Below are 27,627 nucleotides of genomic sequence, written 5' to 3'. Positions count from 1 at the left end.
ATTCATCATTATATTTTCCTGTCATCTTAGCCAATCTGACATGTATATAGTGGTATCTACAAGTTGAATTAATTTGCATTTCTCTGATCAATAATGATTTGGAACATCTTTTCATATGGCTAGAAAGTGTCAATTTCTTCATCTGAAAATTGTCTGTTCAAATCCTTTGACCACTTACCAATTGGAGAATGGCTTGATTTCTTATAAATTAGAGTCAATTCTTTATATATTTTGGAAATGAGGCCTTTATCAGAATCTTTGACCGTAAAAAATGTTTTCCCAGTGTATTGCTTCAATTTGGGTTTGTTTTTAAGGACTAAGTCATTCTTATTTCTAGATAGGTGTCTGAGTTTCATGTGAATCATTAAAAATTTTTGTCTCTCTGGTAAACAATTAGTCCAGGTTTTTGTTGTTGTTCTGTCATTTTTTCAATTATGTCTGCCTCTTCAATGACTCTATTTGGGGTTTTCTTGGCAAAGATACTGGAGTGGTTTGCATTTTTTCCTCCAACTCATTTTGCAAATGAGGAAACTTAGTCAAACAGAGTTAAGTGACTTGCCCAAGGTCATACAGTTAGTAAGCATCTGAAGCTAGAGTTGAACTTAGGAAATTGAGTCTGACTCCAGGCTTAGCATTCCATTCACTACACCACCTAGCTGCCCTGGTTTAAAAAAAAAAGTTTAATCATGAACAATTAGCAATAGTCAGTTTTAAAATGTTATTCAGCTTTTTTTAGATATAGTCATAGGTAAAGTTACCAGGAAAAGATAAGACTTCAGAAAATGGAAACTGTTAAATATTCACTTTAATTTTGTACTTTTAGAAAATATTTTTCTTTAGAGAATTGATTATTATTATTGCTATTATTATTATTGATTAGTGGACACAAGTCTGATATTACTGATAGCCTGGTTCTATTTACACATAAAATAGATACAACTTATTTTATAAATGACGAAACTTAAGTCCAACTACATCCAGTGCTTTGTCCATAAGTACACAGACGGTAAATGTCAGGGGAGATTTTGACTCAAGTCTTTTAACTCAGGAACCTCTGTCTCTTTATAATAAACCAGTTGTTTTTTTAATAAATGAAATTTTCCAAACCAATAATATATTCCTATCCTGGCATGTCAGTGATCTGTCACTGCCCATTGAATGCATTGTTCCCGGAATTGTTAGAGAATATTGGAAAACCTTTCTTTGATGCCTACCCCTTCCCTTTCATTCTGTTTTCAGATAGGAGGAAGTCTATTTAGAGGAGACTTATTATGCTCCATCTGATAAGCCTATTTGGAGCTGTCTTCTACTTAAATGTGTGTGGCAATGCCTGATAAATGAGGTAGTAATTAAAGTATGCCCTTGATGAAAATGAAGAGTTTGACATTTTGTTTCTTTGACTTGAAATTGTTGAATCTCACATACTTGTGTTGCTATTCTAAATCTTCAGTGTTAAGCTGAAATGTTCCTATTTCATGTACTGCAATGTATATATATATAGTTTGTATTTGCTTTTTTTTTTGAAATATGTAGTTTGTTTTGCTGATTTGTATTTTTCTCACAAAAAGGACCATAGCAAAGATCCTCCCTATGGTGCAGATATCCTTCGGTGGTGGGTAGCTGAATCACATATCTTCAGTGAAGTGAAAGTCGGGTCACGTATACTTAATGCAGCCAGAGATAATATTGATAAGGTTAGAGTAATTAAACTGTATATTTCTATAAGTAAAAAGTTGCTAAACAATTGCAATTAAAAACTACATTTTGTCTTATGTAAAGAAGCTAAGAAAGTTATTTTAGTTTGTCCTCTAATTATCATGCATTTATAGAGAATATCTTTAGTATGTTATCACACATGCTAGTTTAGCTTCTATAAATAGTAGTTTTTCATAATAACATATATTGCTTTAACTTTGTGCTTAATGTATTTATATGTTTTATCTCATTTATATCAATGACACATTTCTGAAGTAGTTAACAACAAATATTAATTTAATGTAAGCAACATTTTCTGCTATTTATTTTTAAATTTTTGAGTTTTTTAATAGCACATTTTTGAATGTGCCCCTCCCTACCTTCCCTTTGTAAACAGATTTTTATAAGAAAGAGAAAAAAGTTAGATCACCAAAGCCCATAAGCACATTTACTATATCTGATGTGCAGTATTATATCCATATAGCATATCACTGCCTCCATTTTCCCAATTATATATACAAACAATTTTTAACATTTGTTTTTTTTAAATTTTGAGTTTCAAATGCTCTTCTCCCACCCATAAGAAAGCAAGCAGTTTTATATAAGCTATACATGTGCAATCTTGTTAAATAGATTTCCACATTATGTCATGAAAGAAAACACAAACTAAAAAATCCCAAGGAAAAAAAGTTATTTTTTTAAAGTGTGCTTTCATATACATATCAGTTCTTTGAAGGTACATAACATTTTTAGGTTAGTAGTGATTTAGAGCATTTTTTTCATTTGACTCTAGATCGCTTAAATCACTTCTTCTAAAAACTGCCTATTCATATCGTTTGACCATTTATCAATTAAGGAAATGATTTGTATTCTTATAATCAAATGACTTAATTTCTCTACATTTTTGAGAATTGAGTCCTTTATAGAAACGTGGTGTAAAATTTTTTTTTAAAGTTAGAATTTTTAAGTGTGTATTTCCCCCATCTTATAATCCTCATTTTCGAGTGCTTTAAAATTCAGAATCTGAAAAAGGGAGAAAATAATAACAGTTACAAAATAAACTCATACTTTATGTTTAACATTTTCATTTATAGCTAAGGAATACACTTCGCTTTCTTTTGGGAAATGTGGCTGACTTTAATCCTAAAACAGATAGTGTTCCCTTTGAAGAGATGTATATTATAGACCAGTACATGTTACATTTACTTCAAGATTTTGGAAAAAAGGTATGTTGTTAACTATGTGTAGCAGTATAAATATTATAAGGTTGGATAAAAATGCAATCACATTAAGTGATTAGTCTCTAGTTTGGTGTCTCTAGGATTGGTATCTTTCTCCCTGGGAAGGCTTAGAGCTGTTGGAATTAGGTAATACTCTTCTTTTTCTTTCAGATAAAGAAATGTCTTTCTGAAATAGTAGCAACGTTTTATTCTTATATAGGTCATCTATTTTTTTCTATCTAGCATTAGTATATAAACTAAGTAGTTAGTTTACTGTATTTCTCAGCAAATGTCTCTTAATAAAGCAGTTTTGTTTTGTTTTTAAGACACTTATTCAGAGTTGAACGTTGTATGCTTTTTCTTTGAAATTTTTAAAATCTGGTATTTTTCTGAGATTTTGTTAATATGCCTCTGCCTGGGATAGGTTTTTTACCCTGTACACAAAGTGTACTGGTGTAATTTTGCTTTGAACTTCCATTGCATTATTCCCATTCATTTGGGGAAATGATGATGCAATAAATTTCAGCTGTCATTCTAGGTAAAAATAGTTTTATCAATAAATGCATACTATTTTGCAGATATGAAAGAACAATATATATCTTAGTATTTATATACACAGTCTTTTAGTCCCTATTAAGATATAAATTAGGAACATATCCATTAAATGTGAGCTGAGTGAAACCCTTTAACATTATTATCTGAATTTTTCAGTTTGTTTTCCTTTCCAGACAAAGAAAAATTTGTAACAGCAAGATTGTTTGGCTCATGATTACTACTTACACTTCAGCTATTCACTATTGCTATCACTTTTTTCCAATTCTTTCTCCCAGGTTACTGACGCTTATAGGCAATATGATTATGGGAAAGTTATTCGGCATTTACAAGCATTTTATCCTAGCCAACTTTCTAATTTTTACTTCAGCATAATCAAAGATAGGTATGTATTCCTAGATATTGAAGTTGTATTTGAAATTATTAATTTTACATAAAAGAATCTATCCTGTAATATTTTAAGATATTGAATATCTTGAAAAAGGAAAAAAAATTCTTCATTTTATCACTAAACTGGAATTCAAGGAGAATACTGAAAAAAAACGTAGAAACAAACATCATCTCAAAACTCAAAGGTTCCTTATTTAAATTAGAAAATGGCAATTTGATTTTATTATAATCGCCTTTCAGAATTTGTGTATCAGGGCTTCATTTATTCACTTTTTTAATAAGTTAGGGTATAGGTAACCTAAAAATTGGGCTTTCTTTTCCTCTAATACTTCATTATTAATGTAGTCTGGCCAAGCCTACTGATAGTTATAAATCTGGGGATGTTTCAGGGATCATCCTAAAGTTACTTAAAAGCTTCTTAAAGCTTCTTAAAACTCTCACTTGAGACCCTTTTTTGCCCAAGAAATTTTTACATGACTCCAGGTATAAAGATATACAAATCAAACACTTACTGATAATAAATCATAATTTCATGATCACATATGGGGTTGCAACCCACAATTTAAGAAGCCTTGCCTCAAAGGATGTGTTACTGTACCTCTTTAACACAGAGAAAGGCTAACACATAAGTATTATCATTTAATGGGAATTAACTGACTTTTAGCTAAAAGTGAGAATGAATTGGAGATAGAGGACATGCACCTGGAAAGAGTAAAGGTGTGTTAATTAGGAAGTTTGAATGGGAAGGACAATGAGAAGTTTTGTTTGGTTATACTTAGAATAGGCTGCCGACAGGTTGTCACCAGTTTTATACAGCAGATAGCTGCTTTTAGAAATTAAATACTGGTAAATATAATCAGTATAATCTTTGATTTGTTAAAGGGTAAATGGAAGCATAAGGATTAATAAAGAGGACCTCACTTGTCTTAATAATCCTAGTTTGTGAAAATTGCTAAGCTCAGAATATATTATTCTTTTGCAGGCTATATTGTGAAAAAGAAAATGATCTCAAGCGGCGTTCTTGTCAGACAGCATTAGCTGAGATTTTGGATGTAATGGTGCGTGCGATTGCACCCATTCTCCCGCATTTGGCTGAAGAGGTGTTCCAACACATCCCCTATGAAAAAGGTGAGAATTGTTCTGCTTATGGAAAGTAATCAGTTAGTGGTAGAGCCTTGAGTTTTAATGGCCACACAGGGTTATTGTAAGAATCAAATGGGATCATGTATAATGAAAGTACCATGAGAACTCTAAAAGCAGAAGTCAGGGGACAGTACTGTACCCATTTCTAGGGAGGCGAGGATTTAGAACCACAAGTCTGTGTGCTCATTTTCTCTCTATGTTCAGGGCTTTGGATTGTCACAAGTTACCAGCAACTTCCAAGAGAAAAAAGATTGACAGGTTATGTTTTTTCATAAAAACATCTTTTTAATCATTCAGACTCAAAACTCTATCATAAAACTCAGATCTCATTGCTTTAGATTTTTATTGGAGCATTGGAGATCACAGCCCATTTATGCCTGTTTATTCTGTGCATGTTCCCCAAAACTACCACAGGGGACACCCAAAGCACCTCATTACAAGCATACTAGGCAAGTGATTACTGGTGATAACCATTTTCAACTATTAGGAAATTTTTTTCACATGTTTAATAGGCATATCACTTCACTGGCAGAATATTGATTCCTCCTCCACCTCCCAGCCCCCCAAAAAAGATTAATTGGTTTCTGGAAGGAGTTTTTGAAGTCTTTAATAGGAACTTGATGATTTCTTAAGGCAATGTAGCGTGCTTTACTGTTTAATTCTCTGTATTTTACACTTTTATTCCTTTTTTTCCCCACTGTGGCAATTGGGATTAAGTGACTTGCCTAGGGTCACACAGCTAGGGAGTATTAAGTCTCTTGAGGCTGGACTTGAACTTAGGTCCTCCTGATTTCAGGGCTGGTGCTCTATCTAGCTGCCCCTTAATTTTACATTTTAAACGAAAGAAAAGTGTTAGTGATAATTATGGTACTTTTAAGTTCACATAGTACATTGTAGTTTATGGGGAATTTTTATCCTATTTATTATCTCATCTAATAGGCTTTTTGATTTGAAGGCCTTCTAAATCTAAGGTTTTCATAAGGAAATGGAGACCCAGAAAAGTGATTTTCTTAGGTCTACAAAGTGAGGTTTTTGAATGAAGTCACTAAATGCCAGTCACTAAATTTCTATCTGCCTCAGATTTGACATCTGCAAAATGCAGAATAACCATTTTAGAGGATTGTTAGGAGGACCTAATTATAATTTGTTTAAAGCACATTGTAGTCCTTAAAGCCAGAATAAATTTCTGCTATTATCTTCATCCTATGTCATTCTTCACTGTGCTCTAACATAAATTCTCTCTAAAGAAGTTCTTAATTTTTCAGGTGCTATAAGCTTTTTTGGCAGTCAAATGAAGCCTATGGACCCTCTTCTCAGAGTCAAATTTTTAAATGCATTAAATAAAACAATTACAAAGGAAATCAATCATATTGAAATATGATTTCCTCATTTTCCTAATTGAGGAAAGAGATTTCTTTTCAATTGGTCTGCTCTATATTTTTCTCATGGAATCTCATATTTCGATTTGCATCATATTTATTTGTGTATATAGCTTATTTTACTTATCAAATACTTGTTACATAGATCGTAGTAATAAGTATAAAGTTTATGAATAAATGCAATTTATGAAAGGGCTTGTTTGTTTTGCTTTAAGAACCCAAGAGTGTATTTCGTTCTGGATGGATTACTACAAGTACTCTTTGGAAGAAACCAGGGTTAGAGGAAGCAGTGGACGCAGCATGTAAAATGAGAGATGCATTTCTTGGAAGCATCCCTGGCAAGAATTCTTTGGAATATGATGTTACTGTTGTGATTGATCCTGGACTACTGTTTGAAATTATTGAGGTTTGTGAACTACCATTCTTTCTTTTGAAATAACATCAGTGTTTTCAACTATTCCATAGATCTTTACTGGTAACAGTTGCTGTACTTCATTTGAAGAACTTCTTGGAATTCCTATTCCAGTACAATTTTATTCATGGATTAAAATTTAAGACACTTCAGTTCTGCTCCAGGCTTTGCTTTTTTTGGAAGATGTTACTCTATGTGGTAGTTGCTTTAGTTGCTTGCATTTCATAGGATTTCCTGTCTGTAAAATTAAATTTTTGTAGTTTTACTATCTAGACAATAATTAGGAAATGTAACCCTCTTTGCATTCTTAAAGTTGAATTCCATTTTATAAATGAGTATTAAAATGACATTTGATTTTTTCATTATTACCTAAGTGATAGGTAAAAATAGGTAGAAAAGAATGTTACTGTCATAAACAATTCATAAACAATATACTTTAATTAAAAAATTATATTCATTTAAAGATCTAGCTTAAGATATCTCAAATAGAATGAAAAATTATGAATTTGGTAATTTTTACATTTTCTGTAATTAAAAAACAGCGACTGCCAAATCCCAGGAAGGACTTGTATCATCTCAGATTGGTAGCAGTGATCATTATTGGCCAAAAAAAGGAGGGGGAGAAGGGGAGAGTTCTTAGGATTTAATTGATATGCTGATTTCTTAATACAAGAAAATATACTAGAATTATATTTGATTAAAACCTTTAGTATTAGTAATGATTGAAGTATTCATTAGAATGAGGACAGGATATTATTATTTTAAAATGCATAGAGACAACCTAAACAATGTCTAGAATTCATTGTTTTCCTTTGTACTTAACTAATGTTATAAAGAATTTTTGAATAATTATAATGGTTAGTGACTATGTCAAATCTTTCTTTCCAGATGCTACATGAGCAAAAAACCTCTGGTATGTCTCAGTTAAGTGAACTAATGATGACTTCACAAATATCTCTGTTAGCTCAAGATCCAATAGCAATCCCTGCAGATGCAATTGAACTTAAAGGGAGTTATGAAATCAACTTAGAAGGTAAGATCATGAGATACAGCTAACGAGATATAACTGAAATCTAGGGTATCAATTAGAATATTATATATACTCCCCAAATTTAATAAAAGGTTTTATTCCAAAAGAATTAAGTCATGTTAAGTCATATCTGAAATATTTTTAAGAATTTGAAGCATAGGAGCAGCTAGGTGGTGCAGTGCATAGAGTACCAGCCCTGAAGTCAGGAGGAGCTAAGTTCAAATGTGACCTCAGATACTTAACACTTCCTATCTGTGTGACCCTGGGCAAGTCATTTAACTCTAGTTGCCTCAGTCAAAAATAAATAAATAAATAAATAAAAGAATTTGAAGCATATAATTTTCCCATAGAAATTTTAATGATCAAGTTCTAAAATCAAACTACAAAAAGACTTGTAATGTAATTGGAATACATTATTAATAATGGCTTCTTAAAAGATATAGAAGAAAAGGCCACAAAGGATATTCTTATTTGCTTGTGAGACTTGTAGTATGATTGTATTATTCAATTGAAATTGCATTTTCCAAAGTTATCTATTATGGTTTGTTTTTTAATTCATTTTGCCCTTAAATACAAAAATATCAAAAAAAATTTCCATGTATATAATACAACAAAAAAAGGATTCAGTGTGATACCATGAATTTTCATTTCACATTTTACTTTTAAATTATGCAATAAATACTACACAGCTACTTTTTTTATGTTTCCTTTTGAGTTTTCTTTTGTTCTCTGCTGTGCATTTTTTTACCTCTATCTTAAACACAGTCAAGTCTATATATATGAAATATGTTACACATCTTTCTATTTAACATCTCTTTCTTTTGAGACAGATAGTGTCTTCTTTCATAGGCCCTTTGTAGTTGATTTGAGTCTTTATAATACTCAATATTAGTTGTTTGTTAAAACAATTAGGTATTCACCATTGTTCTTTGAGCAGTATTACTGTTACTGTATACAATATTTTCTCAGTTCTGCTCATTTTACTCTTCATAATTTTTTGCAATGCTTTAATGTTTTTCTAAAATCAACCAGCTCATCATTTATCATAGCACAGTAGTATATACCTGTAATTGTTTAGCCATTCACCAGTTGAACTTGGTGATATCTCAGTGGCCAGATCTGATGTCTCTTTTTCATTCCATTTTGCCTTCTTTGCACCACTTGTCATTAACCACTCTCTCCTCCTGCATGCTCTCCTTTTCAGGGTTTTTCTGATACTGCTTTTATTCTCCTACCTATTTGGCCACTAGGGGCAGTTAGATGGCCCAGTTTATAAAGTTGGGCCTGGAGTTAGCAAGACTTGTCTTCTTAAGTTCATATCTGGCCTCAGATACTTATTAATAACTGTGTGACTTTGGGCAAGTCACTTCACTCTGCCTCAGTTTCCTCATCTGTAAAATGAGCTGGAGAAGGAAAGGTCATCTCACTCCAGTATCTTTGCCATAAAAACCCCAAATAGGGGCAGCTAGGTGGAGCAGTGGGTAGAGCACTGTCCCTGCATTCAGGAGTACCTGAGTTCAAATCTGGTCTCAGGCACTTAACATTTATTACTAGCACACGACTCCAGGCAAGTCACTTAACCCCATTTTCCTCAGCAAGAAAAGAAAACCACAAATGAGATCACGGAGAGTCAGATAGAACTGAGACAGCTGAACAACAGCAGCAACACTTGATCACTGATTTTTAGTCTTAGTTGTTTGTTAATCATCCATAACATGCTTTTAGCTGTGGGTGAGCCCCAAGGTCTGTCCTGGACCTTTTTCTCTTTTCTTGCTGCACTTATGTACTTAGTGATCTCATTAGCTCCCCTAGGTTTAATTATCACATTGCCACTTTAGTCCTAAATGTCCTAAATCCCAAATCCTAACCCCTAAAAAGGGGTTTTCTTGGCAAAGACAATGAAATGATTTGCCATTTCTTTCTCCAGGTCATTTTACAGATGAGGAAACTGAGACAAACAGAGTGAAGTGACTTGCCCAGGGTCACACAGCTAGTTGGTGTCTGAGGTTGGATTTGAACTGAGCTCTTGCTCATTTAGGCCTGGCACTCTATCTCCTGTGCCACTTAGTTATCTTTCATGCCCTAGAGTTTAGTTACTATGGTCAAGCTGCCATGGTTGCCAAGCAGCAAGCTTGGTGCTGTCTCCCACTTCCATGCCTTCTCACAAGCTCTCCCCACTTCCTGAAGTGTGCTGCCTCCAATTTGATTCTCAGAGAAGTTAAGGAAGTAACATGGTCAGATTTGACTTTTGGAAAACCTGTTTGGTAGAGAAATGAAAAATCAATCGGAGGAAAGAGAGATGTGAGGCAAGAAAGCCAACAAAGAGGACTCTATTGGCAAGGACAATGGGCTGCAAAGTTAGGTGAACCAAAAAGATAAAGCCTTAATCAAAAGTCCCTTTATTTTATAGAGGATTTTCATCTTTTAGGAAGAAAAACTTAATTTACCTCAAGTTCTATGGAAATGACTGATGTAACACACCTAACCCTATCCACTCTTAGAGAGAACTAGTTTTTTAAGAGTGAGGTTTATAAGTAGCCGAAAATAATCTCTTCTTAGAAGACTGTCTGAAAATTTTAAGGCAGAATGGGAGAAAAGGACTAGTTAGGAAATCTTCCTTTTAAACTCCCTTAAGCTGTTCCTCCTCTATAAGTCTTTTCTTTGACTGCTGAACTCATTCTTCTCTTGAAATTCCAGAATCTTCTTGCCTTTCAATCTCAGGTTTCATGGTGATGAGGGGACCTCTCCTCAAAACATGGGTAGCTGCCCAAGCTGGACTTTAATGCACTCTTGTGTCTCCTTTTCTGCTTATGTAATTTAAATCTGTTGCTGTACTTTAGAGGTCTCTGAGGATATTTCTGCCACTGATAGGCATCTTATATACCATTATTGTCCTCTTAAATTCTTCAAAGAATAGCTATTTAACTTGCCTGCTGAAATTTTTTCATTTGTTTTTGTTATCTTGGCACATAACTCAAATAGCTTTTTCTCACATTATCTATTTGCCTAGCCCATCTACTTTTTCTAGGCATACATTTTCTTTCTTCTTCTTTTTTTTTTTTAATAGCTTTTTATTTACAAGTTATATGCATGGGTAATTTTACAGCACTGACAACTGTCAAACCTTTTGTTCCAATTTTTCCCCTCCTTCCCCCCACCCCCTCCCCAGATGGCAGGTTGACCAATACATGTTAAATTTGTTAAAGTATAAATTAAATACAAAAGTATACATGTCCAAACAGTTATTTTGCTGTACAAAAAGAATTGGACTCTGAAATAGTGTACAATTAACCTGTGAAGGAAATCAAAAATGCAAGTGAACAAAAATAGAGGGATTGGGAATTCTATGTGTAGTGGTTCATAGTCATCTCCCAGAGTTCTTTCGCTGGGTGTAGCTGGTTCAGTTCATTACTACTCCATGGGAACTGATTTGATTCATCTCATTGCTGAAGAGAGCCAGGTCCATCAGAATTGATCATTATATAGTATTGTTGTTGAAGTATATAATGATCTCCTGGTCCTGCTCATTTCACTCAGCATCAGTCTCTTCAGTAGGCATACATTTTCAATATCTTCTGTTATATCTTGACATCAGAGTATTCTTAGGGAGATATGTTCTGAGTAAAATGTGCTATCAGTAATTCTACCACCTATTTTCCTTTTATAGGTATTTGTGAAGAAAGTTCATATAAAATCATTGTCACACCATCTACCAAAGAAAAATGTCCCCGCTGTTGGAAGTACACATCTGATTCTCCAAATGAACTTTGTCCCCGTTGCACTGAAATTCTTGCTTGAAAAGCTAAATTAACAAAGCAAAACACTTTTTACATGAAAGCAAAAAGTCTCTGGCTTTGAAATTTCTAGTAGCTTATCTGGATTGGCCAGTGAGGGTAAGGGTAAGGAATAAAATTTTGAAAGATTTTATGCTCAGGCTTGAACCTCTGCTAGTCGTTGTCTAGATTTTGGATTATTTTTCCAGTGAAATGGAAGATATGGATGATGGTGAAAGTGAAAATCACAGTATTTTAAAATTTTTCATGTGACAAAAAAACCTAATATAGGTTATGGATCCTGACTCTGTAATCCAATCTGCCTTCAGATGTATAGGTCAGTTGAAAATGCTTTATATTTTGTAAATATTTTCTTTAACAAATGTATTCAGAGTTATCTCTGAAAATAAAGCTCTTTATTGAGTTTGTTGCTGTGCAGTTACATTTATTTGAAAGATGATTAATTTTATTAGTATGAGTACTCCTGTCAATGAAGATCATAGTTCCTTTCCTGCCCTAGAAAACCATCATAATAATTTGCTATTGTCAAAAACGTCACCTGATAACCACCTTTCCAATAATGAACATCTTGGTCCTTCACTTGTCTCTTTTTTAAGAGGGACACATATGATCTGCCATTAAGCTTGAAGTCAGTGCTCTTCCTTTGTAGAATCTGGCAGAATCTGTGTGCTTTATTAGTATAACTTGTGAGAATGCCACAAACCCAGAAAGAAAAAAGGTCCTTCTTTAATTGTCTCCATTAATATCTGACATTTATATAGACAATGCACATTATTATTAGACAGACCCATGAGACAAATGCTAGTTATTATCCATCCCTATTTTTACAGATGAATAAACAGTTTTAGGAAAGTTATTGACTTGCTCATGGATGTAGAGATACTTGGTCTGAGATGGGATTTGAGTTTAATAAGTTTTTCTCTGACACCAAGTCTTAACACTTACTATCTATAGCATGCTGTCTCTCATACATTAGTTGAACACTGAAAATAATTCCTGAGCATAAGTTAGCTTATGAAATGGAGACACACCAAGAAGGCTAAATATTTACCTCAGTATTTCCATTTATGAAAGTTAAGAAAAGAAAAGAAAAAACCTCATGTCTCTAAGAATAAATCTACAAGGAATGACACTGAAAACAAATATATAAAATCTCTTGCTTTCTAAAATACAATTAAAATAGAAAAATATCTTAAGCATTAGAATTATATTTATTTCTATAGTATACCTAGCAAAAATCTTTCAAGAACCCAGCTAACGTAATGTTACTCATGTGGTGGTCTTCCCATTGTTTCAAGAGTTTAATAATTCTTAGGAAATTTAAAATGTATTTTATCAATGCAAAGGTTTTGCTTTAAATAGAACAATGGATATTGCGTGCCAAATACATGTATCTGAACCTATTTAAATTTTAGAAGAGTAAAATTCCATGTGCAGAAATGTGTGACACACTTGTTGGACATAGCTTTTCTAGGCCCTTTGAAGGGGTTTTACATTTTATCTGCCACTTCTGAGTTCTTTTAAACAGCTAATCTAATAATTCAGATTGTAATATCTTTATGACACAAAAGGTTGCCTTTAAGAACTGGCGATGGAGCAGCAACTAGGTGGCGCAGTGGATAGAGCACCAGCCTGGAAGTCAGGAGGACCTGAGTTCAAATCTAGTCTCAGATACTTAACACTTTTTGGCTGTGTGACCCTGCGCAAGTCACTTGATCTCAATTGCCTCAGCAATGTGATGGAGAGGGATAGCCAAGATGGTAGTAAAAAGGTAGACATTAACCTGAGTCTCCCAAATTCTCCTCCAAAAAAACCCAACTTTAACACTCCAAACAAATTCTGGAATGGCAGAATCTACAAAAGGACAGGATAAAACAATTTTCTAGCCTAAGACAACTTAAAAGGTCTGCAGCAAAGGGCTGTTTTCTTTTTTGTGAATGTGCAACTTTTAAAATTTTTCAAAAAATTTTTCCTCTTTGGTAGGAGTGGAGAACATTCAAGTGTAGGCCAAGCCTCAGTAAAACTGCAGGAGGCCCTGGGTTGTTGAATCAAAAATGGCAGCAACAGTTTCTGGAGCTCTCGTCCACAGATGGTACAGGAGTCTTTGCTGGCATTACCTGATATTCCTGATATTCCAAAACCAGAGGGTAAAATAGAAATTGAAAGAATCCACCTATCACCTCTTGAAAGAGATCCCAAAATTGTTATATTTATTTTTATAACCAAGTTCCATATTATATTATATTATTATCAAATTATAACCAAATGATAACCAAATTCCAGAGCTCTTAGGTTGAGAAAATATTGCAAGCAGATAAAAAGAAACAATTCAAATGCTACACAATAAGATAACACAAGATTTAGGACTTTCTACAATAAAGGATCAAAGGGTTTAGAAAATAATCCAGAAGGCAAAGAAGGTGGGATTAGAACTAAGAATCCAAAACTGAGTATTAACTTTTGGGGGCCTGGGGGAATGGACTTTGAATGAAATAAAGAGGATTTTCAAGAAATCCTTCCTACAGGATGGTGGAGAAGGCACACACGACTTTCTAAGCTCCTCTTGTTTCCCTCATAACCAACTATTTAATTCAGCCTCAAAAATAGCTCTTCACTGCTTAAATTCATGAAGATTAGAAGCACTACAATTTACCAGCCGAAGTCAATCTGGAAGATCTCCAGGAAAGGTTTCCCTGAGGGGCCAGGAACAGACTAGTGCAGGCAGAGAGAGACTAGCGTCCTGAGCAGACCAGGGGTGGGGGTGATCTCTGTGGCTAGAGAAGTTACAGAGACGACTCTGCTATAGGCTAACTGCTCTGCCTTGACTACAAAGCAGTAAACTGGCAGAGAAATTAAAGCCTAAAACAGAGGGAACTCTAAAAAATGCCAGAACCTAAAGAGATCTGGCTGTAACCCCTCAAACCTGGAAGTGACTCACGCACACTTTCACGCAGCCCTGCAGCCACATCCTGCAGTTCGGGGCTTTTGTTGGGGCAGCTATAAATCTGCATGGCAGAGGGGCACAGCCCGGGGCAGCCTCTAATCGGCGGAGTGGGGGGCTCGCCTGGGGAGGGGGAGGGGCAATAGAACTTCCCCAGCAGACTGTGCTTCCCAGGGCAGAGACACTTCCGGTTCCTGCAAATCCATTCATTGATCAGCTGCTAATACCCACAGCCCCAAGATGGGCTTTGGCTTGGGGTAGTGAAACTCTCACTGCTCAGCATCTAGTCCCAGGGCAGTCATTATCCCACACAGTGGGGGTTCTTTGCAGGGCACTTTCCCAGCTGCGCCCTGCAAGCCTGAGTTACTCCTGGGTGGGGAACTCTTTCCCAGAGCACTCCAGTACCTCACTGCTTTTTGTAGCCGGCTGGCAGGACAGCTGCCCGTCCATATACCTTTCACTGCTTTGCAGAAGCTGGTAACCTCCTGGCCCTGAAGGCAGACCCTACAGGCTTCAATAAAATGAGTAAAAAAAAAATCAAAAGGACGATTGATAGTTTCTATACAGAAAGAGAACAGCTTTTCAATCCTGAAGAAACTAAAGCAGACAGTCTCCAGACAATTGTTGGTCCCCAATACAAAAGGCTCTCCTAGAAGAGACTATTCAAAACCTTAAAAGAGAACTAGAAGAAAAATGGGGAAAGAAAAGAGAAGCTATGCAAGAGAGTACAGAAAAGCCACATAACTCACTAAAAGAAAAATTTGATAAAGTGGAAAAAGAAAACAACTTCCTGAAATGTGAATTGGAAAATGTAAAAAAACTCCTAAGAAATATAGGGAAACAGAATTTGTGAATTGGAAAAAGAAAACAACTCACTAAAAAAAAAAAAAATAGTGAAATGGAAAAAAATTCCATAGAGCAAAACAACTCAATTGGACATATACAAAAAGAAGTAAAAAAAAAAAAAAAAAAAAAAAAAAAAAAAAAGCTAATGAAGAAAATAACTCACTAAAAATCAGAACAGAACAAATAGAAATGACTGATTCAATGAGATATCAAGAATCAGTCAAGCAAAATCAAAAAAATGAAAGATTGGAAAAAAAAAGTCAAATATTTGCTTGGAAAAACAACAGACCTGGAAAATAGATCTAGGAGAGATAACCTGAGGATCGTTGGACTACCCAAAAATTATGATGAAAAAAAGAGCCTAGATACTATTTTACAGGAAATCATCAAAGAGAACTGCCCAGAAGTAATAGAAGTGGAAGGTAAAACAGGCGTTGAAAAAATTCATCGAACACCTTCTGAAAAAGACCCTAAAATAAAGACTCCAAGGAATATTGTGGCCAAACTTCAGAATTTTCAGACTAAAGAAAAAATTTTACAAGCAGCCAAGAAAAAACAGTTCAAATATCGAGGTGCCACAATAAGGGTCACGCAAGATCTGGCTGCTTCAACATTAAAGGATTGAAGGGCCTGGAATCTGATATTCCGAAAGGCAAAAGAGCTTGGATTGCAGCCAAGAATAAACTACCCAGCTAGGCTGAGCATTTTTTTTCCATGTAAGAAGATGGACATTTAATGAAACAGAGGGATTCCATTTGTTTCTAAGGAAAAAACCAGACTTAAACAAAAAATCTGATCTCCAACAACAGGACTCAAGAGAAGTAGAAAAAAGGTAAAAGGAACTCTTGAGAACTGTATTTCTGTTGAGGATATACATAAAAATCACATGTATAATTTGATTTTACTGATATAACATAAAAAAGGAAGTAGAAATGGAAAGGGGATAGTGTCAGAAAAAGGGAAAAAGAGATAAAAAGAGGGAAACTACATGGGACGATGAGGCAAAGGAAACCTATCATATCTGAGGGAACTTAGGGAGAGGAACATTGTGTGAATCCTACTCTCATCAGAGTTGGCTCAAAGAGGAATATTTGGCTCAAATTGACATATTTGTTTTACAGAGAATCTTCTCTCACCTCATTAAAAAGTGGGAGAAGAAAAGGGAAAAGGAAAAAGTAATAAGGGAAGGGTACAAGAAAGGGGAAGGGATTTAAAGGGAGAAGGGAAGGATACTAAAGAGGGAGAGCTGTGTGACGCAAGTGGGACCAAAAAGTTTAACACTAAGGAAGTGGGGAAGGAGGGCAAGAAAAAGAAAAGCACAATCTGGGGATATTAGGATGGCAGGAAATACAGAATTAGTAATTTTAACCATAAATGTGAATGGGATGAACTCTCCCATAAAGAGGAGGCAGATAGCAGACTGGATCAAAAGTCAGAACCCTACAATATGTTGTTTACAGGAAACACATTTAAAACAGGGAGATACATACAGAGTAAAGATAAAAGGCTGGAACAGAATCTATTATGCTTCAGGTGAAATCAAAAAAGCAGGGGTAGCCATCCTTATCTCAGATCAAGCAAAAGCAAAAATTGATCTAATCAAAAGAGATAAGGAAGGAAACTATATCTTGCTTAAGGGTACTATAAACAATGAAGCAATATCAGTATTAAACATATATGCACCAAGTGGTATAGCATCTAACTTCCTAAAGGAGAATTTAAGAGAGTTGCGAGAAGAAATAGACAGCAAACTATAATAGCGGGAGATCTCAATCTTGCACTCTCAGATTTAGATAAATCACAAAACAAATAAGAAAGAAATTAAAGAGGTAAATAGAATATTAGAAAAATTAGGTATGTTAGATCACTGGAGAAAACTGAATGGTGACAGAAAGGAGTATACTTTCTTCTCAGCAGTTCATGGAACCTATGCAAAAATTGACCATATATTAGGACAAAAAGACCTCAAAATTAAATGCAGGAAGGCAGAAATAGTAAATGCATCCTTTTCAGACCACAATGCAATGAAAATTACATTCAACAAAAAGTTAGGTGTAACTAGACCAAAAAGTAATTGGAAATTAAATAATCTCATCTTAAAGAACGATTGGGTGAAACAGCAAATTATAGACACAATTAATAATTTCCCTCAAGATAATGACAACGATGAGACATCATACCAAAATTTGTGGGATGCAGCCAAAGCGGTAATAAGGGGAAATTTTATATCCTTAGAGGCTTACTTAAATAAAATAAAGAGAAGATCAATGAATTGGGCTTGCAACTTAAAAAACTAGAAAAAGACCAAATTAAAAACCCCCAATCAATTACTAAACTTGAAATTCTAAAATTAAAAGGAGAAATTAATAATATAGAAATTAAAAAAAAACTATTGAACTAATAAATAAAACTAAGAGTTGGTTTTATGAAAAAAAACAATTAAATTGATAAACCTTTAGTAAATTTGATTAGAAAAAGGAGAGAGGAAAATCAAATTAGTAGTCTTAAAAATGAAAAGGGAGAACTTTCCACCAATGAAGAGGAAATTAAAGAAATAATAGGCTTCCTAGATTATCAGAGGAGGAAGTAAATTGCGTAAATAGCCCCATTTCAGATAAAGAAATAGAACAAGCTATTAATTAACTCCCTTAAAAAAAATCCCCAGGACCAGATGGATTTATATGTGAATTCTACTAAACATTCAAAGAACAATTAGCCCCAATGCTTTATAAACTATTTGAAAAAATAGGTAATGAAGGATTCCTAGCAAATTCCTTTTATGACCCAGACATGGTACTGATACCTAAACCAGGTAGGTTGAAAACAGAGAAAGAAAATTATAGACCAATCTCCCTAATTAATATTGATGCTAAAATCTTAAATAAGACATTAGCAAAAAGACTACAGAAAATCATGCCCAGGATAACACACTATGATCAAGTAGGATTTATACCAGGAATGCAGGGCTGGTTCAATATTAGAAAAACTATCAGTATAATTGACCACATTAATAATCAAATTAACAAAAACCATATGATCATCTCAATAGACTCAGAAAAAGCATTTGATAAAATCCAACATCCATTCCTATTAAAAACACTTGAGATTATAGGAATAAATGGACTTTTCCTTAAAATAATCAGTAGCATCTATTTAAAACCAGCAGTAAGCATCATATGTAATGGGGAAAAACTGCAACCATTCTCAATAAGATCAGGAGTGAAACAAGGTTGCCCACTATCACCGTTACTATTTACTATTGTATTAGAAATGCTAGCTTCGGCAATAAGAGTTGAGAAAGAGATTAAAGGAATAAGAATAGGCAATGAGGAAACCAAATTATTACTCTTTGCTGATGATATGATGATATACTTAGAGAACCCCAAAGATTCTACTAAAAAGTTATTAGAAACAATCCACATCTTTAGCAAAGTTGCAGGATACAAAATAAACCCACATAACTCATCAGCATTCTTATATATCACTAACTAAACTCAACAGTTAGAGTTACAAAGAGAAATTCCATTTAAAGTAACTACTGATTGTATAAAATATTTAGGAATCTATCTGCCAAGGGAAAAATCGGAAACTTTATGAGCAAAACTACAAAACACTTTCCACACAAATTAAGTCTGATCTAACCAACTGGAAAAATATTAAATGCTTTTGGATTGGGTGAGCAAATATAATAAAGATGACAATACTAGCTAAACTAATGTGCTATACCAATCAGACTCCCAAAAAACTATTTTGATGACCTAGAAAAAATAACAACAAAGTTCATATGGAAAAACAAAAGGTCAAGAATTTCAAGGGAATTATTGAAAAAAAAATCAAATGAAGGTGGCCTAGCTGTACCAGATCTAAAATTATATTATAAAACAGCGGTTACTAAAACCATCTGATATTGGCTAAGAAATAGACCAGTTGATCAATGGAATAGATTAGGTTCAAAGGACAAAAGAGCCAATAACTTTAATAATCTAGTATTTGACAAACCCAGAGACCCCAGTTTTTGGGATAAGAACACATTATTTGACAAAAATTGCTGGGAAAATTGGAAATTAGTATGGCAGAAACTAGGCATTGACCCACACTTAACTCCATACACCAAGATAAGGTCAAAATGGGTTCATGACATAAAGAATGAGATTATAAATAAATTGGAACAGCATAAGATAGTTTACCTCTCAGATCTGTGGAAGAGGAAGGAATTTATGACCAAAGAAGAACTAGAGATCACTACTGACTACAAAATAGAAAATTTTGATTATATCAAATTGAAAAGTTTTTGTACAAACAAAACTAATACAGACAAGATTAGAAGGGAAACAATAAACTGGGAAAACATTTTTACAGTCAAAGGTTCTGCTAAAGGCCTCATTTCCAAAATATATAGAGAATTGACTCTATAAGAAATCAAGCCATTCTCCAATTGATAAATGGTCAAAGGGAACAGACAATTCTCAGACGAAGAAATTAAAACTATTTCTATTCATATTAAAATATGCTCCAAGTCATTATTAATCAGAGAAATGCAAATTAAGACCACTCTGAGATACCACTACACACCTGTCAGATTGGCTAGAATGACAGGGAAAGACAATGCTGAATGTTGGAGGGGATGTGGGAAAACAGGGACACTGATACATTGTTGGTGGAATTGTGAACACATTCAGCCATTCTGGAGAGCAATTTGGAACTATGCTCAAAAAGTTATCAAACTGTGCATACCCTTTGATCCAGCAGCGTTTCTACTGGGCTTATACCCCAAAGAGATACTAAAGAAGGGAAAGGGACCTGTATGTGCCAAAATGTTTGTGGCAGCCCTGTTTGTAGTGGCTAGAAACTGGAAATTGAATGGATGCCCATCAATTGGAGAATGGCTGGGTAAATTGTGGTATATGAACGTTATGGAATATTATTGTTCTGTAAGGAATGACCAGCAGGATGAATACAGAGAGACTTGGAGAGACTTAAATGAACTGATGCTAAGTGAAATGAGCAGAACCAGGAGATCATTATATACCTCAACAACGATAGTATATGAGGATGTATTCTGATGGAAGTAGATTTCTTCAACAAAGAGATCTAACTCAGTTTCAATTGATCAAGGATGGACAGAAGCAGCTACACCCAAAGTAAGAACACTGGGAAATGAATATAAACTGCTTGCATTTTTGTTTTTCTTCCCGGGTTATTTATGCCTTCTGAATCCAATTCTCCCTTGCAACAAGAGAACTGTTCAGTTCTGCACACATATATTGTGTCTAGGATATACTGTAACCTATTTAACATGTATAGGACTGCTTGTCATCTGGGGGAAGGGGTGGAGGGAGGGAGGAGAAAAATCGGAATAGAAGTGAGTGCAAGGGATAATGTGAAAAATTACCCTGGCATGGGTTCTTCCCTTCCTAAAATCCTTCCTAAAAAGACCAGATCTGAATAAAAATTATGGCTTTCAAATAAAAGATGCAAGAGAAGCACAAAAATATGAGCAAGAAAGAGGAATCAAAAGAAACTTACTAAGGTTAAACTGTTGAAGATGATACTTGTAAGAACTTTTTCATTGTTGGGTTAGGAGTTATACAGAAAGTACCCATTCATTTGAGATGAATATGATGGGATGATGTTTTTTTTTTTTAAAGTAAGAAAGAGGAGTGCACTAGAACAAGAGAAAACAGGCAGATTGGGGTAAATTATCTCAAAAGTATGAAAGCTTTTACAGTAGGGGGAAGATGGGAGAAATAGAAGAGAGCACCTAAACTCTTTTCAGAATATGCTCACAGAGGGAATGCCATACAATCAGTTAGGTATAGAAATATATATATATATATATGCACATTAATTACCCTAAGGGAAAGTAGGGGTAAGGATATATATATATATATATATATATATATATATATATGCACATTAATTACCCTAAGGGAAAGTAGGGGTAAGGAGATGGAAAAAAAGGAGGATGTTAGAGAAAGGAGGCCAAATTGGGGTGGCTATAATTAGAAACCAAACACTTTTGAGAATAGAGATGAAAGAAGAGAATAGGATAAACAAGGAAAATAGGATGGAGGGAAATAGTAATTTGAACTATGAAAAAAAATTTATGGAAAATTTCTCTGATGAAGGCCTCATGTCTAATATGTACAAGTTGAGTCAAATTTATAAAAATAAGAGTTATTCCCCAATTGTGAACAGGGAGTTTTCAGACAAATTAAAGCTCTCTATAGCTACATGAAAAAAAAAAAAAACCAACTCTAAATTAATATTGATTAAAGAAATGGAAAGTAAAACAACTCTGAGCTAGCACCCCACACCTATCAAGTTGGCTAAATAACAGAAAAGGAAAATTACAAATATTGGAGGGGATGTGGGAAAACTGAGATGCTAAGGCATTATTGATAGAGTTGTGAACTAATCCAAATATTCTGGAGGGCAATTTGGAACTATTAATTCAGCAAAGGCACCAGTACCACTCCCAGATCTGTGTCCCAAAGAGATAAAAAAACAAAAAAAAGAAAATTAGCTATGTATACAAATATTTTATCAGCTTTTTGTGGTGGCAAAAAATCGGAAATTGAAAGAATGTTCATCATTTGGGGAATGGCTGTAGAAATTGGTATTATATGATTGTGATGGAATACAATTGTGTTTTAAGAAATGAGCATAATGTTCTCAGAAAAACATGGAAAGCTTTACAGAAACTGATACAAAGTCAAATAAGTAGAACCAGGAGGAGGTTGTACACTGTAACAGCAATATTGCATAATGATAATGTCTTAGTTATTCTCAGCAATACAATAATCTAAGATAATTTTGGACTTTGATGAAAAATGCTATCCATCTCCAGAAAAAGCACTGATAGAGCCTGAATGCAGATTGAAGCATACCTTTTTTTTTTCTTTAAAACTTACTTTATTTTAATGGTCTGTTTTATTTTACAACATAACTAATATAGATATGTTTTGCATGACTGCACATGTATAACATTTATCAAATTTCTTACTTCTCAATGAGGGAAAGGGAAAGACTTTGGAATTCAAAATTTTAAAAAATGTTTAAAATTGTTTTTACATGTAATTGGAGGAAAACATAAAATACATTTTAAAAAAGAACTAGTGTTATCTCTGAATTTTTATCAAGATTGTTACTCAAATATGGTTTATCATCAAAGGGCCTGTACTTTTAATAATGATGATGATAGCTAATATTTATATATATTGCTTAGCATGTGTCAGGTATTGTGTAGCATTTTTATTATTTTATTCTCACAACCATCCTGGAAAGTAGGTGCTATTATTATCCCCATTTGATAGATAAGGAAATTCAGGAAAACAAACAGCAGTTAAATGATATTGTATTAAGGGCCTACTATGTGTAGGCATTGTACTTTGTGCTGTCACACAATAAGCTTCTGAGGATAGATTTGAACCCATTTCCCTCTCTCTGGGCTCAGGGCTCTATTCACTATGCCACAAGACAACATTCAATAAATTTATGCCTTTTCATCATTAAAAAGTGATCTGTCAGACAGACTGGAACTGGCCTCTAACCTGTGGGGTGCTAGAGCTAAGACAGAGCAGGCCAGAAGCAGGAAAAGCAAAACACAAAGAAAAACTGAATTAATTTCAGTGAGAAAAATGACATTTGCAAATGGACAAAAGAGGGTTTAATGCTGCTGAAGCTGGGAATACTTATATACATGAAAAGGGTTGGGCTGCAATACAATTATTCTTAATTCTTGAGATGTTTGTCATGGTTGGTATTTCTTTATGACAACACAGGTGGTTCTTGGATCCTGTGAGAAAGTTATTTTCTCAGGTCTTGTGAGTCTTGATTATTCTGTGGAGTATAGAACCAGAGCTCTGTGATGGAGACTGGAGTGCAGTACCTGAGAGTTACAAGGAACAAGGATAGTGAACATGTAATGGATGGTTCTGAAAAATAGGGGAAAGCTTAATCCCTCAGTGAACAACAAGCAATATACTTTGCCAAAGGGGAGGTCATATGCTAGGATACAAACTGCTTTCTAGGCTTGCCCTAGCTCTGGGAAACAGGGTATCCAAAATATTTTGACAGGCCCAATGGCATCCAAAATAGAACAGAATATACTTACAATGTGCAGATCTGTGGATATAAATAGGTAGGTTTAAAATTTTTTTTTTAATTTAGCTCTATAGACTTAGAGTAGGCCTGTTTTTGTGGATGAGGCATCTGGCTCCTGAAATCAATAGCCAAACAGTCTAATTTTAATTCTAAATGAATAGCTTTGTTTTAAGTTGGTCCTTCAGGCACTATAGATTGTTAAAAAGAGCAGAAATTTCACATTGTAGTTACTATTACTACAAAAACTATTACTACAAAAAATACATGAAGAATCAATCAAGTTTTCAAACACACACCAGACTTCAGGGAACAGTTTTATGTTTCCAATGCTTGTTGATAGTTTGTTAAATCAGAGCAATTTAGCTTTAATTCCCAAATGATTGCTAGCTAATTTTCCTAAAGTGCAACTGACGATAATTTAAAGAATCTTAGTGTTTATTAAAGTGATTTTATTTGTTAAAGAATATATGCCCAGGAGCAGCTAGGTGGCCCAGTGGATAGAGAACCTGCCCTGGAATCAGGAGGACCCAGAGCAAGGTATTTAACCCTAATTGCCTTAAAAAACAAAACAAAACAAAACAAACCATAGGCCCAGAGTCCTATACTTGCCTGGGCAAGCAGAAGCTTAAATGAGAAAAAAAAAAGTTGACCCATATACTATTTTATACCACAGACTTGCTGCATAGTCATCATATTACTTAACCATATAAATGGCTAGAGTGCTGGGCCTGGAATCTGGAACTCTACAAATCCAGCCTCAGACACAAACCAGCTGTGTGATAGTAAGTCAGACATTTAACATTTTGCCTCAGTTTCCTCTTCTTTAATTGATCTGGAAAGGGAAATGGCAAACCACTATAAAAAAATGCCAAATGGGGTCATGAAGAGTCAGACATAGCTGAAACGAATGAAAAACAAAAAACTTAAGCTTCAGTGGGTTGTAAAGGCTCAGGCAAAACAACTGAATACACATGGCAATCTGAAAAATTTAAGTGATTGACAATTGTATTATTTCAAGACTGAAAACATTGATTACCATCACTTGGAAAGGGAAATCCTAAATGTTCACTAGGCTTTAATTTTGAGATTTCAGGAATAGAACATACTTATATGTGCTGAATAAAAATATTTTTACTATTTATTTGTTCTCCCAAGTTCTATCAGAGAAATTGCATTTTTCTCTTGAAAGGAATTTTTATAATTTTATTATTATTACTTTTACAGATGTCAAGGTTGGATTCTAACATTAGGAAAAAGTAACCATGAGTTATTATAAACAATTGCAATTGATGACAAATATATTAATTACAATGTATGGCTATACTCCAGCAACTTACTGTGATAAATACCTGGAATTTATTGAGCACTTATTATAAACCTAGCTAGCTACTAGGTACTATGGGGTAGTTACAAAAGATGTTTTAAAACTACTGAAGCCTTCTCAACCCCACTATGAGGTAGGTAGATATTCTAAGTTCTAGCATCAACATGTATTTTCTTATTCCTGAGCACAATGCATTACTGAATGCTAAAACTGGATAGTTCTCAAGTGTTCAGAAATCTTAAATTAACATTATTTTCCCTCAGAGCTCTGTCACCCACCCTCCTTTTTTTAAAATACAAGATTTACAAGATAATACATTTTTTTTTACATTTATCTGATGTGGACAAAACTTAATACCATTTTAAAAAATCACATTTTAAATCTGTCATTGTCATTTATTTTAATTTTACAGTGTTGATCATGAACCTCAGACTTCATTTCTTTGGCATTTTTAATAGATCACAGATCCTTTCTACCATACTTCCTGTTGTTAATATATAATTACAAACTTGAATTGTCTTATTCCATAAGGAAGGCCATCTTCCTTTTATGAAAACAGTGTGTATATTTTCTCTTAAAAGGGAGCCTTCTCATATCTAAAGATCCCCTTCATAATAACCCACATGGTAAAACATGATAGCAAAAAGCATTTTCCTAATCTTTATTTAAGGAATTTGAGATTTCCACCCCCACCCTTACCATCAATGATGGAGACTGTACAATAACATATTTCAATTACAACAGTTAACATTTCAGAATATGAAATATAGACTTTAAAGTAGAGGTAAAATTATTATTGATTTAAAACAGTTAATTTTAACAATAAAGTTACACCACAAGTGCTGGAATTGTAAATAAACTACGAAACTACTAGATAATTAATGTCTGGCTATATTTAACCTGTTATCCACAGAAGTGGAACTTAGCCAAGACTCCATGTTTTAAAATGTTCAAGTTTATTTCTCGTATTTTACAAAATCCATATGGAAGTATTCTCGCCATAAATTCTGATGTTTTTGTTTGTAAAATAGCCATGCACTAATTCATGTTGAAGTAAGACAGTTTTAAAATACTCATTAATCCAGCTGGTGTGTCATGAAGATGGAACAGAGATGGCTTCCACAGCTTCAATGAGGTGTAAGGCCAGACTGTACTGCCCATGGTTTTCTGGTAAAAGCTCTATTACTTTATTTACGAGTTTAGCTGTTGTTGCAATTGGCACTTCAGTGTTATGAAGATCTTGGGGGTCCTGCAAATTGACATGAAAAATGTTCCATCAGGCAATTTAAAATTAGTAATATTAGTTATTAACTTTATAATAAAATATTAAAGACAGTATTTTTAGAAGTCTTTTTTCCCTTTCTTCCCTAAATAAAATTAGAAGCATTAGATTGATTTCAAGCATTTTTATGTGACAGGTAGGTTTGGGAAATTTGCCAATCCTACTAATATGATAGAATAAAATAATTGCTTATTTATGCATTTATGCAGACTTTTCAAATTTATAAGATGCAAATATATTATGGAGATTAAGTGACTTGCCAGTGGTCATAGCATAATAATTTCTTCTGACTCCAAAGAAAGGACTCTATCCACTCAATCATGCCTCAATATATGTGGTGGGGGAAAAGGAAGCTGACAACTAATCGCATTTGTTTGATGAGAATTAAGCATTTCATTCAGGCCTGAATAATTTTTTTGGGCAGTTTAGAGAATAACTCAAAAAACTACCATAGATTAGACTATAACATGAACCAGGATGACTATCTTTAAAATCTTTTATCAATACATAAAGATTAGTTAACACAGTATGGACAAACTTCTGGTTCAAATTCAAATACTTTCTAGATTTTTGTCTCCTAAGATCTTATATTTCATCTCCTCCTCTTTGCACTTACCATAGCTTTGAGCCAGGTGCAGAGTGTTGGTGGCAATCTAGCCAGCACTTCCATGCCCTCTTTGGTCTGAGTGTGGAGTAAGGCATAGGCCAACCTTTGCCCAGTCAGCACAAGGAGCTGAGATGCCAGCACTTCTTGGTCTTGCACCTGCAGAATGGCCTAAAGGTAAGAACAAGAAAAATGCAGTCAGATAACTTGAGGTTCTCCATCTAAGCAGAGTGAGGAGGGAAAGAAAATTTTTAAAATATATGCTGGGCCATTTAAAGAAAATGTCAGTTACCTTCCTGAACTATGGCTGTACATTATTATAAATGTCAAACAACTTAGAAGTTAGCCTTTAGTCTTGATTCTCTGTCTGATCAAACTTTTCCATTTCATATATCAATATAGTGAGACTATGCTCTTAAGCTTTTGACACAGAAAGAATGAGTGATAAAATGAAGTCAGGCACTGAATTTTAATTTTTCCAATTAAATATGATTTCTTTACCATACAAAATCAGACATATTTGTATATGCAAAGAGCAAGAGTTACCTCTTCTCCAAGATGGTCAACTCCATAATTATACAGTTCCAATACATAATGTCTTCTAATGACATCTTCATTAACTTGAAGATGTTGGGCTAAATATACAGCCAGAACTGGCCAGTCTCTATCCTTGCCGAGCGGAATAATTGGTGCTTCATCAGAAGTTTCTTTGTCTTTAGGGACAGAATGTTGTACCTGAACAGCTGCACTGATGATTTTCAATAAAAACTTGAAAACAAAGTATGAGAGAGAAAAACAAAGAAAGAAATCTAATTAATGAGTTTTATTAAAATAACACCTCATTAGAAATATTAGCTATAGCAATCAGCAAAGAAAAAGAAACTGAGGGAATAAGCATAGGTGAAAAAA

At 34.1% G+C, this 27,627-nt stretch overlaps 2 protein-coding genes across 2 annotated transcripts in view; one reads left to right on the top strand and one right to left on the bottom strand.

Moving 5' to 3' along the window:
• IARS2 (isoleucyl-tRNA synthetase 2, mitochondrial) overlaps window positions 1-12,020 on the top strand; it is a 53,742-nt gene extending 41,722 nt beyond the window's left edge. The window contains exons 17-23 of the mRNA XM_051998262.1: window positions 1,569-1,694; window positions 2,790-2,921; window positions 3,746-3,852; window positions 4,840-4,985; window positions 6,595-6,785; window positions 7,680-7,824; window positions 11,489-12,020. Coding sequence (XP_051854222.1) covers window positions 1,569-1,694; window positions 2,790-2,921; window positions 3,746-3,852; window positions 4,840-4,985; window positions 6,595-6,785; window positions 7,680-7,824; window positions 11,489-11,619 — 978 coding nt within the window. The 3' untranslated portion in view covers window positions 11,620-12,020. The remainder of the gene's footprint in view (window positions 1-1,568; window positions 1,695-2,789; window positions 2,922-3,745; window positions 3,853-4,839; window positions 4,986-6,594; window positions 6,786-7,679; window positions 7,825-11,488) is intronic.
• Window positions 12,021-25,201: 13,181 nt separating this feature from the next.
• Window positions 25,202-27,627, bottom strand: part of RAB3GAP2 (RAB3 GTPase activating non-catalytic protein subunit 2) — a 126,654-nt gene continuing 124,228 nt past the window's right edge. Inside the window, exons 33-35 of the mRNA XM_051998255.1 lie at window positions 27,265-27,486; window positions 26,731-26,889; window positions 25,202-26,081 (exon numbers count right to left, since the gene is read on the bottom strand). Coding sequence (XP_051854215.1) covers window positions 25,926-26,081; window positions 26,731-26,889; window positions 27,265-27,486 — 537 coding nt within the window. The 3' untranslated portion in view covers window positions 25,202-25,925. The remainder of the gene's footprint in view (window positions 26,082-26,730; window positions 26,890-27,264; window positions 27,487-27,627) is intronic.

Source organism: Antechinus flavipes, chromosome 4, assembly GCF_016432865.1.
Source record: "Antechinus flavipes isolate AdamAnt ecotype Samford, QLD, Australia chromosome 4, AdamAnt_v2, whole genome shotgun sequence".
NCBI classification, from domain to species: Eukaryota; Metazoa; Chordata; class Mammalia; order Dasyuromorphia; family Dasyuridae; genus Antechinus; species Antechinus flavipes.
Note: the sequence above shows the minus strand (reverse complement) of the source record. Positions and strands in the feature narration are given on the sequence as shown.